The sequence below is a fragment of the Glycine max genome, chromosome 16 (assembly GCF_000004515.6).
Source record: "Glycine max cultivar Williams 82 chromosome 16, Glycine_max_v4.0, whole genome shotgun sequence".
NCBI classification, from domain to species: domain Eukaryota; kingdom Viridiplantae; phylum Streptophyta; class Magnoliopsida; order Fabales; family Fabaceae; genus Glycine; species Glycine max.
Genome location: NC_038252.2, coordinates 4,166,499 through 4,182,142, shown reverse-complemented (window position 1 = coordinate 4,182,142; position 15,644 = coordinate 4,166,499). Strand labels below are relative to the sequence as shown.

At 31.6% G+C, this 15,644-nt stretch overlaps 1 protein-coding gene across 1 annotated transcript; it reads left to right on the top strand.

The window, feature by feature from the left end:
- The first annotated feature begins 10,225 nt into the window (after window positions 1-10,225).
- Window positions 10,226-13,585, top strand: LOC100805510 (fatty alcohol:caffeoyl-CoA acyltransferase). Its single transcript, XM_003548748.4, has 2 exons — window positions 10,226-10,789; window positions 12,555-13,585. The coding sequence occupies exons 1-2, from the start codon at window positions 10,334-10,336 to the stop codon at window positions 13,440-13,442; spliced, it is 1,344 nt and encodes a 447-aa protein (XP_003548796.1). The 5' UTR covers window positions 10,226-10,333; the 3' UTR covers window positions 13,443-13,585.
- The last annotated feature ends 2,059 nt before the right edge of the window (window positions 13,586-15,644 follow it).

Genomic DNA, 15,644 nt, shown 5'->3' with positions numbered 1-15,644 from the left:
TTGACGAATGGAAAATTAGGGATTCTCTGCGAGCAAATTAAAAGCTCAACTCCATCGGATACAAAATTATTCTTATCTCCTCTGGCACCATCAACATCGACCGCCAAAGACTCTAATACTGCAAATTGATCAACAACAACTTTGTCAAACATCAGAAACCCCAACTCGTACTTGATGGCATGGCCTGTGTCGCCGTTGGACAGAACAATCTCATGACTATCTATGATACTTTGTTCAGTCAAGTAAGAACAAATATGAAGGTTAAGGTTTTGGATGAGACGAATGGAAGAAGAGAGTGGGACAGAGCGATGACGAGTTGGTGATAGTAGTGTGGTTTGTGTTTGTTGGTGGTTGCTAAGGAGAAGACCAACTTTCATTCTCAAACGACAACATTTTTGTTTCAAAAGGATCCCTCAATTTTTTTTTTAAAATTTAATATAAATATGGAGCCATGTCACACGACTCATCATCAACTTACATGTTATATTTAATTTGATGTGGCACCACAAATGGCTTACTGACATGTCAAGTTAACAAACATGTCAACATCTCACGGAACCCTTCTAACGACAAGGATTTATTACAAAATTTTTCAAATATCAAGGACCTTTTGCAAAGGAAAAATTTACTAGAGAGCAAATGCAAAATTTGAGTATATATTAGGAATCAAAAACATATTTAAATCTTATTTTTTATAAATTTTAACTACAACATTGTAAGTTGTAACTAAGACCAACAATGAACCAAACCAACTCGAACATAATTTGAGACTCGATTTGACAATTGACTCAATGAATTTAATTCATGAACCAAATGAGTTGAATTTTAGTTCAAAGTTGAGTCTGTTATATAAACGAGTTGAACTTGAGCTACTTATAGCTCGATTTGATTGGTTCATGAATCAACTTGATATATAAATCTATTGTATATCTAGATCTATCTACCTATCAATCTATACATATATTAAATATTTTATATTATTGAATTCCTATAATTATTTTTAGTTAATTTTATATTTTTTTGTATGAAATCAATAAATAAAAGCATGTAAACAATTATAAATTTAACATACACAAATATATAGTAATATATTTTATATTATTAGATTGATATAATTAATTTGATTAATTCCATATTTTTTATTTCTGCATAAAGAAATATAAAATAATTATAATTTTAGATTGAGTTGACCTGAACCGAGTTGTTTGCAAGTTTAAATTGAGTTGAAAATAAGGGTTCATATCAAATTCAAATTAGACTTCAAGTTGAACCATTTCTTATTGAGTTGAGTCGAGCTGAGCCAAATTCACCTCAACTCCACTCATTTTCGGCCCTAATTGTAACTTTCCTTTATACTTGTGTGGTTCTTGAGTCAAAAAATTCATCATTCGCCTTAAAAAAAGTTTTAAAAAATCATCTTTTGACTATCTTACACTATCATATTTTATCTATATCTATAAATTTTATCTTGTTAATATTTTACCTCTTTGTATTTTTTTATATTTGTCTCAAATAAAAATTTACTAGTTTTTTTATAGAAAAATTGTCAATAGTTGAAATTTTATCAAATTGTTCATTGTAGCTCCCTTGTGCAGTGTGCGCGCTTCACTACTATTTATATGTGCATAGTTGTAGGGATGATGTTGAGAGTTACATGTTGCATGGTGAGACTCTTGATTTCCACTTGGTTCATCTGATAGAGTGTGACATGACGCGCACACACTCGCGTACACACATCCTGAATGTTGTTTGGTTCCACATCAATCACAAAGGATTTGGATTACCATGTAAAGCGTCACTTTTTTTTTACTTGACCACCTCATCTCCGACCAACCTTTACCACCAACTTTTTTTACCATACTGTGAACCTAGGACACAAAAACAGGAAATTGTGCAAAGAGGAGGGTGGAGAACGAAAGTTGATGTGTCAACCTTTTTCTTTTGTAGATTTTTTGAGGATTTTCGGGAAGAGGATTTGTGGAGGATTTTCCAGTGATGGGGGAAAGTTTGGGAGATTTATGTGGCAAAGAGAAGGAACCGAAGTGGGCATAGATATGACTATGTCATTTTCAAAGGTGTTCAAAATGAGAGGATCATGGAGCAGTAGTTAGATAAAATATGCATTGTCAATGTTAAAATGATAGTCAACATTACAAGATAAAGTAAGAGGAATGGGCATGCAAATAAAGAAAGTATGAGGGAACAACGTGCATGTCCAAGTACTGGGGCGAACTTAAGAACAAACTTCAAAACAAACATTAATGCAAGAGGTGTAGCCCATGTAAAAAAATGGCAAATGTACACACAAAGTATCAACAGAACAAACAACCAAAGTAGAAGGGTATGGCAAGTAAATAGGAAGATTCAGAACCCGGGACAACAAAAAGCATGGAGGGGAATGAACATAAATGTAAATCTGATAGCAAGATATGGCTCAAGGAGTGTTGGGTGGGGTATCTGAGAGATCTGAGCATGTACGAAAAAATTGATGAAGTAAACTTCTTTGGGAGTTTAGGTGAAGCTAAACTAAGACATATGGGAGGAGGAATGGTACTGATTTAAGGAGTGAACAAAGAGCAATGAAAGAGTTGATGTAAGAGAAGGGGAACTTAATGGCCATATTTCATTCTATCCAGAAATGGACACCAAAGTTGGTAATTGGAAATAGACTGACCCGGGTCCGTTGTCTAGGAATTCCACTTCATGCGTGATGCAAGCATATTCGCTAAAGTAGTCGAAAGGTGTAGGACTTTGGTAGATATAGATAAGAGTACAGAGAACATGAACAAGATCAATTTTGCTCGTATTCTTGTCCAAACATCCGCGGGCATGCACATGTATTTTGCACAAGGTGTAGATGTAATGAATGATGGTGTGTTATACAAGGTGAAGATGGTAGAAGAAATTGGTGTCACAATATCATGTGCAGATGCAACGAATGGAAGTTCAGGAAGCCGAATACACGAATTTCGTCAATAGCAAATGATATGGGTATGCATGTGCAATCTATATTCTCAGAGTTCAACAGAGAAGTGGATGTGGCAATGGCTGAGGTGGTTTAGGGCAATGACAATCACAGAGAAAGAAAATCAAATATCCAACGTGCAATACAAGAGGAAACTATTATCCAAGGACCAACGATCCTTCACAAAAGCCATATCTTGAGGGATCAAAAAAGTGGGGCAAGAGATTGTATGATGGGAAGTGTTAGGGAAATCCATAATGAAGAGAAAAAGGACATTGGACAAGGTTCAAATTGTGAAAGAGACGTGTTGCAAATACACAAAAAGAGATGTTGGTGGAAAGAACTCAAAAGATTCTAATGGTATGACTAGTAAAGAGGATGTAATGTGTAGAGTTAAGAATACAAATTGCACATCAAGAGTGAGACGAGGCTAATGAGGAGGTAGGTAGGGTAACACATGGAAAAATCTATAAGGAGGGAATGAAGGTGTATGATGAAAAATCAAATGTGAGGGACGGGCAATCAATAAACAAAATGGCCTAGGGAAGCGAGGAGATCCAAAATGTGAACAAACAGAAGGAGTATAATGAGACAACAGTTTAGGATGGCAAAATGCTTTAAAAAGGGAATGAGTTAATTGGCTATATGTCCAGGGTGGGGGACAACAAAAATGGACCATCATAACAAATAGGGGAATATGGTGGAAAAATGAGGTTGGGTTGAAAACTATTGAGGGGTGGGGGAAAAGAAAAGTATTGGGTTTGGAAATCAAAGCATCATTAATATTAAGACAAATAGAAATGGTAAGGAAGAAAATGTGATTTTGGCAGCCAAGAGGAAGGAAAAACAAAAGGCTAGTGTCAACAATGAGAAGAATCCCAGTGACAAAAGTGCAAATTAAACGAGGTACATAGAGTAATAAGGGGGAATAAAAATACTAGTAGCAACAACTTTGACTCCTCAGACGCTAGCAATGTTGATCATAGAAGAAAAAAAGGAATTAAAGATTGTATCATTCACATTCAGCAATATATTGTATGATGAATGTATTAGAAATTGTAATAGATTATTCTATGAGAAAAAAGGTATAAGAGAGGCAGCAAAATTATGGGAGCTAGCTGGGCAGACAGATGGAGGTGATGTATGATGAGAATGAGGAATATATGATTACAAAATTAGTAATGATGGAAAAAGGAGACAAAATGGACATGGCAGAAACTTAAAAAAAAAAAAAGGAAGAGGGAAATGGTAGAGATGTATCATGAAGATTATGTCCTATAATGGAGATAGAGAAGGCAATGTGTCAAAGTCTATAGGGTGACTCTGAGGCTCAATGGGTGATATATATGCCTGTCTATTACTAAAGTGGGAGCCTTATTGTGCTTATGGAGTAAAGTGGTCTTTCAAATTAGTAATTCTTTTGTTGGAAAAGGATTCATTGGCCTTGAAGGGATTTGGAATAGGAGGGAGAAATTCCGATTGTTATTATTAATGTTTATTCTCCATGTGAAATGAATAAAAAAGAAATTTGTCGAGGGAGTTGAGAAGGTTAAAGGCAATCAGGCAATCATAAGGAGCAAGGTGTGATGTATTTTGGGAGACTTTAATTGTTTGAGAAGATGATAATTGTTAAATATACCTTAACTTTGCAAATGATTTGAAGCCATTATCTAGCATTTATGATACATTGAGTCTTGTTTTACCTTAAGATTAGGTTGAAGTTTGAATAATCACATAAAAACTTTAGAATTTAAGTTTTTAGGACTTTAAAATGTCTTCGTGACCTTCCTCTGCTTTGCTTGCCTCTCTTAAGCACCTCCAGGCTTGGGCTTAAGTGAGGGCCCCCAATGAATCCATGGTTGCTCACTAACTTGGCTCACTTAAATGCATATATAGCATGCCACACTTAAGCGAGCTTGACTTTATCATTCATGTTCAAGGTTCCTTTCGCTTAAGCATTGAGGAAGGCTTGCTTGAGCAAAGTCATTTCAGTGTCTCCTCTATCTAATTATGACTTGCTCACTTAAGCACACAACAAGCCACACTTAAGCGAGTATAACTCAACTTGTGTTTCCAACTCAATTTCCTATAAAAACTTTCACAAAAAACATCAAAAAGTCTTAAAACTAACAATCTAAAGATCCTATGTGATAATTCCTAATCATCTTGGATCAACTAGTTGGTTTGGAAACCAACACTCCAGTCGGTTCGATTCAATTACTTGATCGAAAATGTCATTTTTACTCCCTTTGGTGTTGTTAAATGTCACAAGCTGCTCTAGTTTCATCACACACAATTGCACATTGTTGTCTTGATTGGAGTAAAATGAAAAAAAATCAAGTGGAGTTTATACATATGCTAGAATCAAAGTAGCAACCTCAAAGCCACGGGAACAAGAATTGCCACTACACCAATTTAATATACACATTTGTGTGTCAAACAAAAATATATATATCTTTCTTTAAATACTTACATTATTATACTTTATACTGGTTCATGCAGTTTAACTATTAATTGATTCAACGATTCAACAAATGATCTGATACCCTTGTCAAGTAATTACTGGTTTAAGTTTTAAAACATTGGTTGAGAGTTATCTTGTTAACTTTAAATCTTTGTTGGTTTGTGAAAGCTTAGAGAGACTTAGTGTTTAAAATTACTTGAAATAAGTGGTCTTAAGACCTTAAGAGGTTATGAAAAATACTTATTTGTAACTAATAATTGGTTTGCATATCTTCTAAAAGAAGACATCACTAGTGTAGCCTTATGTTGGAGACAACCCAATATAAATATTTGTGTATTCTTTTCTCTATGTTTTTTCTCCAATTATGTTTTTCCTAGTGTACTATCTGTTTATGAACTTATATTTGCTTTTGCGAAAAACATTTTAAAGTCCCAAACATGCAATTCAACCTCTTTTTCTTGTGTGTTATTGTTTATTGCAAATCTAAGTCTTTATTATCATCATGCATTTTTTTTCTCAAGAAAATTCAAGAATGATATAAATGATAGAAATGAAAACTTAATGATTTTTTTAAAATTTAAAAAATCAGAAATACGAGAAATTAAGGATATTATAAATGAAAGAAATTAAAATCAATAAAAAATAAAGGATGCAATAAATTTTAAAATTAAAATATTTTTTTAACCTAATTTAATAATTATAGTAAAAATTGCATTATATACATATATGTAATTATAAAATATAAAATATAAAATTTTAGCTCCATTATACTTTTGGGCCCTTTTTAGTTAGACTAGGTATAATTTAATCTTCAATTTTTTAAGAATTTTTTCTCTATTTTAAAAACTAAACCAAAAATAGTCATTTCATAGTTTTTTTTAATCTAAAACCCTCAAAATCTTATACTTTATTCAAATAGTTGTGGATATATGATGGAATTGAGATATAAAATACTTTTAAAAGTTAATAAAATTTAAAAATATTTTTTCCCGTTTGGTAACAAAAACAGGAAACTACAAAAACATAGTCACATTCTAATAAGTCCTCCAAAACAAACTGAGGAGGTAAAATCTCATATGCAATCTGTGAGCCTCTTTGCAGCTTCCATACTCGCTGAGCAGTCTACCGCAAAGTTTTCTATTCTATACATGTGTCAAGTCGTCGTGTCATCCTCTTTCACAATAAGATGTGAGAATGAACAAAAAAATAAGAGTTCCAACTAAAGAAAATAATGAAAAAAATTAATTGTAATAATTATAAGATCGAATGTTCAAACTCATTTACAAGTCATTGAATATTTAATATTACACACTAAATCGAATATATATATATATATATATATTTTTTTTTTTTAAAATTGGGATCGTCCAACGGTAAATAAAGCTTAAAATAACTTTTAAGAGAAACTTTTTAAATTTAAATGTGAAAGTTATATTTGAGGCATTTTTTTATCAACACATGTGACAATTTGTTTTCAATATATTAGACTTTTTTTGTTTTATAAAAATTAAGAAAGATATTTTTTATCGACAGACTTAAAGCTTAGGTCTTAAGCCTTAATTATTTTACCCTTAGATTCATCTGTTTAAGATATACAGTTAAGTCTAATTTTTTTGATGAAGAGTATGGTGAATTAGGTTTGCAACCTGACATGTGCAGTGCAGGGGGAATGGTGCGTGGAGTGGGGATGAGTAGTGCCATAACTCACTGTTCTCAATTTTCAGGATGGAGTACATTACTAATTTCTATATGCACGTGGGTATTCAACTTCTTGTGTTCATTATAACGAACAGAAGTGGCGTTTTTTTTATATGAGGGAACATAAGTGGTGTGGATCATGACAGCAACGAAGAAACCGCGAAATAACTTCTAGCCATACTAATAACTTAATAAGAGACATGTAGGGAGATTTTTTAGTATTTTTGTCTGTCGGTCTCATTATAATTGTTATCTTAGTTTTTTTTTTCTTTTTTCTCAAAGAAAAAATAGTTATATCATTTCATTTATCAATTGTGAAATAATATAAGAAGATACAATCAAAATTATGAGAATTAGTATAAAATCTTGAAACTCTTGTTAGGTTATGAGCTATAAGATTAATTGACTTGTCTCTTTATAATACTTACCTAGAGTTTGATATAAATGAGAAATCTGCTCTACATCTGTTGATGATGATAAGAAAATCTGAAATTTCTTTGGAGCAGTGAGTAAAAGTGTCAACATGTTTACAATCTAGTTCAAAGATGACATTTGTGATGTTTAGTTGACGTATCCATGTGATAGCCTTGGAAAAAGTCCATGCTTCAGCTTCCTTGGAAGAAGGATTACCAGATGCAGAAATCGTTTTTGCCTAGGCAAAGCTTCCATTCGAGTCCCCCAAACAAAAGCATGCTCCAAAAGAGTTTGATTTTTGGAAAATGGCTGCATCAAGATTCCATTTCAGGAAGTTCTGATGTGGAGGATTCCATACCATACATTGGCTCGTGTTAGCATTGATCGGAGGTGAAGATCGATGATGCTTGAACTTGAGACCATTCGGAGAAATATTGCATTGCCAAAGAAAACACAGTTGCTCATGGAGGGACATTTTTTTTCTTCCAAATGCACCAAAGAACTACACCAATTTTGCTTCGAGTTGCTTGAGAAGAATCCTGCATGAGTCTGAAAATAAAAGAATTTAAAGTTTCTGTGTTCTCCCTGTTTTGCATGATGAGGTTCCAAAGACCAGCTTCAATTCATAAACTTTCTGCGTTGTCACATGTAACAAACAAATGCCTCTCGTGTTCTATATCAACATAACAATAAACACAAGTGAGAGGACATGATACATACTTCCTTCTTAGGTTGAGACACATTTTTATTTTTACACCGAGATTATTGTGAGATGGAGGAAATGTTTTTACCATAAGGCACTCCTACTTGATATGAGGGACACAAAAAAAAAAAATCATTAGCATATCATAAAAAACAACAATATAACATAAATAAAATAATGATTTAATACATCATCCTTAAACTATATGAGTTTTTAGTTAGGTGCCTAACCTAAAAAAAATTGTAATTAAGCCCTTTTATAATTTTTAATACATCATTCTTCTATAATTTTGTAATTAGATCTTGGAGTTAGTAAAACCGTCACAAAATATTATTTTTCTCAAAATTTTAAACTGCCGTAAATGCCATAAACTAATTCTAAGAATTCTAAGAACTCGATCAATTACAAAAAAAAATGACAAAAAATGACAAGATCAATAACTTAATTACAATATTTTTAAATTTACAGACTTAATTAAAAATTCCCAGACAAATTTAGGGACACACTCATATATTAAACCTTAAATAATTTATAAAACCAATTAAAAACATTCCAAATTTAAAATAAAGGCACATTATCAATAAAACTGTCTATAAAATCAATTAAAAGAAAAATTATATCCTAAAATGAAAAAAATTCCCAATATATATTTTAATTCTTTCTATTAATAACTACTGCCATAAAAATAAATTATAACATAAAATAAAAAGTAAAAATAAATCTTAGTATAAGAAAAGTAATATAATATAGTACTCCTAAATTAATTAGAAAAAAGCATATTACTTAAATTGCTTTGATTTTGGTCTTCTAATGTGTTTGACTTTTTATTACCGGACATAAAAATAAATAGGCTAAATTATAAATTTGATTTTATAGTTTTTAATCTCCAATTTAAAATTTTCTATTTTTAAATTCCTAAATTAATTGGTCCCTCAGTTTTTTAAATTATGTATTTTTAGTCTTTGTCCGTTGACCATCAATACACATGTTCAAGCCTTTTAAGTAATACCTTGACAATATTAATTAAAAGAATCTTCTTTAATAAATCAATCCGAAACTTTAAATATATGTTTTACTGATCGACTTATTTATGTGCCTTAGTTTAAGAGATTCTTCCGTGAAGTTAGATCGCATCTTATCGGATGGTACATCATATATACATGATTTGCCAATGCCAATCATTTTCATATTCTCGGCCCATAAATTAGCGATTTTGATTGTCAAACTACTTTTATTAAAGCTGAAAAATTTAGTTAAATAGTATGTACTGTGACCATTACCCATTAGTAGTGTTAATACCAGACAGCAATGGAAATTAATAAGGATCATTTGTACATGTTTAGGGTTGTAATTAGCGTCGACAGTAAGCAAAATATCTATTTTTTATATTAGAGATTATGGATGTCCCATAATTTATTAAATCAAAGACTAACCTCACTTGACAACATAATTAGACTTTACATCATTACCCGCACAAGTACTAGTTTAGCTTTGATTAACAGACGAACTATCCCTTTATCCTTTGGAGGGCTTAATTACCAACCAATTTTTCTAGTTTTCGTGGATTTAAATAACACAGCAACTTGCCTGCTATTTCTAATGCACCGGCTCATGAAGAATGCTGGCCACGTTTATATCAAACACCGACACGACTGTTACAAAATCACATGATGTCGTGCCATAATTTCATGACCACGACATCATATTTTATTTTCCCACTCTAGATTTAAATTAAATTGAGTTTTCCTTTTCACTAAAATTAAACTATATAAAATGTGACCCGATTAAAACCATTTCTATAATTTCATCCATTAAATGTCATTTAACCCTTTTATTTTCTCCCTTTCGTCGTTAATTCGTGTCACAATATGAACCTTTCATGACTTTAAAGCTCATAATTAAAGCACGTTATGGTACATGAAGCATGGTGCATATATGTGCATGCCTTCGTAAAGATAACACACATGCACACACACACTATGTGTATATATAATAAGGTCAAGACCAAGCACAACACACACACACACATTACATAACTCTATTAGATTATACACTTTGGTTTAGTCCTTGTGTATCTCTGTTGTCAAACATGGGAACCACTTGCCTAGAATCTCCACCAATTCTCCAAGACCCAAGGGTTACTATCCTCGAAACTTCAATGGTTTTTCCATCCAAAGAAACCGAGAAGAGGTCCTTGTTCCTATCAAACATAGACAAGGTCCTCAACTTCGAAGTGGAAACGGTTCACTTCTTTGGAGCAAACGAAGATTTTCCACCCGCAAAAGTGGCCAAGATGTTCAAGAACGCTCTAGAGGAAGCCCTAGTGGTCTATGACTTCTTGGGAGGAAGATTGAATCTGAACCCTGAAACCAAAAGATTAGAGATAGATTGCAATGGAAAGGGTGCTGGGTTTGTGGTGGCTTCAAGTGAGTACAAGTTAAGTGAGATTGGGGACTTGGTTTATCCCAATCCAGCTTTTGCACAATTTGTTCAGAAGAGTAAGGATTTTGTCCAACAAAATGATCAACCACTATGCGTTGCACAGGTAAGATATTGTTTTCAAGCACCCAGTAATTTCTAACATATTTTTTTAAATATTTTTCTTTTATTTATTGAAATTTATTAAAAAATAAAAAATATGGATCATATATACATCATATTTAATGATTATCATTGTCGATTTATGATTTTAATAAATTTTAATGAATATGAGGATTTACTTGAAGAAATAATGTGTTGCTAACACTCACCTGTTTCCAATTTTGACAAATTTGTCTTTTGTAACTCTTATTTATTGCATCTGCTTGCTGAAGTTTGAGCTTTTTGTTGGGTGTTGCACCAACTACATCCACTTTTCTTTTGGAATGTATGTATATAATGTACTTCCTCCATTTTAAAATATAAGTCATTTTTAAAAAAAAATTGTTCTAAAATATATTTTATAAAATTAATACTACATTAATATATATATATATATATATATATATATATATATATATATATATATATATATATTTTAAAATTATCCTTAATCAATATTTCATACATTAATTCAACAATATTTTTAATTCTCGTGAATTATTCTTTCTAAGTTACTAGTATTTATTCATGTATTTCAAAAAATCCCTTATTTTTCACATGTAAGACCAAATACAATGAAGTTAAGTGAAAAGGATTTAGTCCATCAAATTTGTATAAAAAATTTATTATTATTAATGAAAATTTTGTGTAGTAAAAGTAAATGAGTATTAACATTATTTAATTAAAAGTAAAAGAATATATTAGAAAAATCACTTATATTTTTTTTTATAAAATTTAATAAATTGATTATTTTTCTTAATAACTATGTAATAATTTTAAACAACTTATATTTTCAAACGGTGAGACTAGTAGTTTGAATCAAATGCATTTCTTTTCTCTTCACAAACGAATTGCACTTTATGACACCCGTCCACTCTTTGAACACGACAAATATGTAGATCCTCATAAATACATATCTATCGACTAGCTACCTTTATTTAATTTCGTTTTCATCAGCTTTTTTTACTTTCAATCATGCTGAAATGTTGCTGGTTCCCATTCTTTCCTTCTTTGCTTTTTCTTAGAAACTGGATTAATATATAGAGGCAAATAATTTAATATAGGATTTTATTTTTCTTTCCTTTTGCCGAAAATATATTATTTTCTTCCATTCTTATTATAAGGTTCAAATTAAAAATATAATTTAATTATTCTTATAAGATTTAACTTATAATTTCTCATGCATTAATTATTTTTACAAAAATATCTTTCATTAACATTAATCTAGGATAACGTGATAATTAAGAAACATAATCTATTAATATTTATTAGTTTTATTTATTGGAATAATTTGAAAAACATTAATTTAAGATAAATTTAATACTCTTAATTAAATTTCTTAATCTGTATGAATTAATTGGAACTCGTAATAAGTACAAAAGTGTGTTCTTTACCTTCAACATGATTTTGAGAAATATTAATTTTGTACATATATATGAACAGAAAAATTAGTCTAACAATTACTGTGAATATTGCATGCATTTGTTGCTTAGTACTATATGGGATCGCACATTTAAGTATAGAACCATATGATGTTCACAGAATTTAATTTATCAATCAATCACATATCAGTATATCACAGAGAAAATTTCAAGAGTACTCCATTAAATACAATGTCTCCAGTTAAAAACCTACAACTTAGGCCGTAGGGCATTAAATTGTCATAATCACTCCACAACTAAACATTAAATTTCATAATCCTTAATTAATGAAATGATTATATTTTGCAGTTGACATCCTTCAAATGTGGAGGCTTTGCAATTGGATTCACAACCAGTCACACCACCTTTGACGGTCTTAGCTTCAAAACATTCTTGGACAACCTCGCCGCATTGGCTGCTAACAAGCCCCTGGCTGTGATACCCTGCCACGACAGACACCTCTTGGCCGCACGATCCCCACCACGTGTCAGCTTCCCGCATCCTGAGCTGATCAAGCTCGATAAGCTACCCACAGGCAGCACCGAGTCCGGGGTCTTCGAGGCTACCAACGAAGAACTCAACTTCAAAGTTTTCCAACTAACCTCACACAACATCCTCAGCCTCAAGGAGAAAGCCAAGGGTAGCACCAACGCCCGTGCCACTGGGTTTAACGTTATCACCGCCCATCTATGGAGATGCAAGGCCTTATCTGCACCCTACGACCCTTCTAGGTCATCCATCATACTATATGCCATGGACATACGTCCACGGTTGAAACCTCCCCTCCCCAAATCCTTCGCGGGCAACGCCGTGTTAACGGCTTATGCCATAGCAAAATGTGAGGAATTGGAAAAGGAAGAGTTCTCAAGGTTGGTGGAGATGGTGACAGAGGGTGCAAAGAGAATGAGTGATGAATATGCTAGGTCTATGATAGATTGGGGAGAGGTGCATAGTGGGTTTCCACATGGGGAGGTTTTGGTGTCTTCGTGGTGGAGATTAGGGTTTGAGGAGGTGGAGTATCCGTGGGGGAAGCCAAAGTATTGTTGCCCTGTGGTGTATCACCGGAAGGATATTATTCTAGTGTTTCCTCCTTTTGGTGGAAGTAGTGGTGATGATGATGGGATAAATATTATAGTGGCTCTTCCTCCCAAGGAAATGGACAAATTCGAAAACCTCTTTTACATGTTCTTGAATTGAGTTTGATCGATGGGAACTGTTTGTCTCTTCTCTTGATATGATCATCAATATGCTTAGTTATATATGTTTGATGTAATAATAAGTGATGAAATCATGAATGGTATTCCAATATATATGGGCGATGTGTGTTACTTTATTTGTAAGTGATGGTTTTGATCAAGAGATATGATGGCTAATCATTTTGTTGTTACATGCATAGGATTGGTACATGACATGATGTTTTGTATAATTTCAATCGGTTAAGAAAAATTAGTGATTTATTTTTAAAATAAGTAAAATTCAAATATTTATTAATTTGTGTGTTTAATACTTAATTTTAGCATAACACTACATTTTTTTTTATTTCAAATAACTAATTAAGAAACAATAACATTCATGTAAGAAACGTACTTGTGTTGTTCAATCGGATTGGATTTGTTTGGGTCATAAATTATGTAATTTATTTTTAAAAGATAATTAGCGGCTAATATTTTAAATTAATTAATTTAAAATTTAAAATACTACTAAAAAATAGGCTTTCAACATCGATCGATTATTAAGGACTTTTAACATCGATTTGTTAACTGATGTTGAAGTTATCGACATTAAAAGTATCAACGTTAACATCAATTTTTTAGAAACTAATGTTGTTTTTTGAATTTTTTTTAATATCTCATCTATTTTTTTAATTACCAACTGTAATTATTCATATTACAGCTTATCATTCAAAGTTATAAAAAACTCTAAAAATAAATCGAAGTTATAAACAAAATATACCACCAAGACTTGTAAATAAAAATTTACACAAAATATATCACCAAATATACCACTAAGAGTTATAAACAAAATATATCATGCCAAGAGTACTTATAAACAAAAATTTCTCACAAATGTATTCAAGATGTTCTAAGCATCATTTCTCACAAAATATAACACCAATACTTATAAACAAAAAATTTACAGATAATAGTATAGTATAATGTACTTTAATTATAAACAAATTCAAAATAAAACAAAATTAGAAATTGTATTTGGAAACTCAAATATAATTTTGTGATTCTGTAAAAGTTCTCCATCCATTTCCAATTTTTGCAATCTTCCTCCAATGATTATAAACAATCCTGTAATTTGTAGTCCCTTCCAAATTCAGATAAGTGAATTCTACAGCTTTCATAAATAAATATATGATACTCAGAACATCCTGAAATTAACATTAAATTCATCTTAGATATGTATATGATTTTAAATTTGACAGACAGAGAAATACTTAATTACTCACTAAACTGCTGCAAGTCACTTTATACTCACTAAGCATGACTTTAAAAGTGATTGAGTTAGGAACTTGGTGATACAAGGAGTGTCATTTAGGATAAGCTTTTGGTTCAAAGATGCTTTTGAAGATGGTGAGAAAGAAAACACTCTATCCAAAATGAGTCATGGTCACTTGATGATTTCAAGTGAGTCTATAAAAATCTCTAAGTTTTGTTCATCCATCTAGTAGAGTTGGGTTTACCAGATCTTGATTGTATGTAACAGAGTGCATGTTGTTGCCATTACTGTGTATAGCAGATGCCAAGTATGCTCTAGTTTATCCTTCCATCTTACAGCAAAGACCTACTGACTTCACCATAAGGTTACGTTTAACAAGCAAACTAATATAAACAAATGTGTTATATTATGTTTATTTGATAATAGTCTTGAAATTTCTAATCTGATATATAATATGAATTGTGTCGAACATTTTATCTGATTTTTTGTTAATCTTCATCATTGTCTTAGTCATTTCCTTTTGAAGATGATGAGAAAGAAAACACTATGTCCAAAATGAGTCATGATCACCTGATGATTTCAAGTGAGTCCATAGAAATCTCTGAGTTTTGTTCATCCATCTAGTAGAGTTGTGTTTATCAGATCTTGGTTGTATGTAATAGAATGCATGTTGTTGCCATTACTGTGTAGCAGATGTCAAGTATGCTCTAGTTCATCTTTCCATCTTACAGTAAAGGACCTACTGACTTCACCATAAGGCTACGTTTAACAAGCAAACTAATATAATCAAATGTGTTATATTATGTTTATTTGATAATAGTCTTCAAATTTCTAATCTGATACATAATATGAATTGTGTTGAACATTTTCTCTGATTTTTTGTTAATCTTCATCATTGTCTTAGTCATTTCCTTCCAGTTCTGTTAATCTTCATTCGTCGTCTCTAAACTCCAT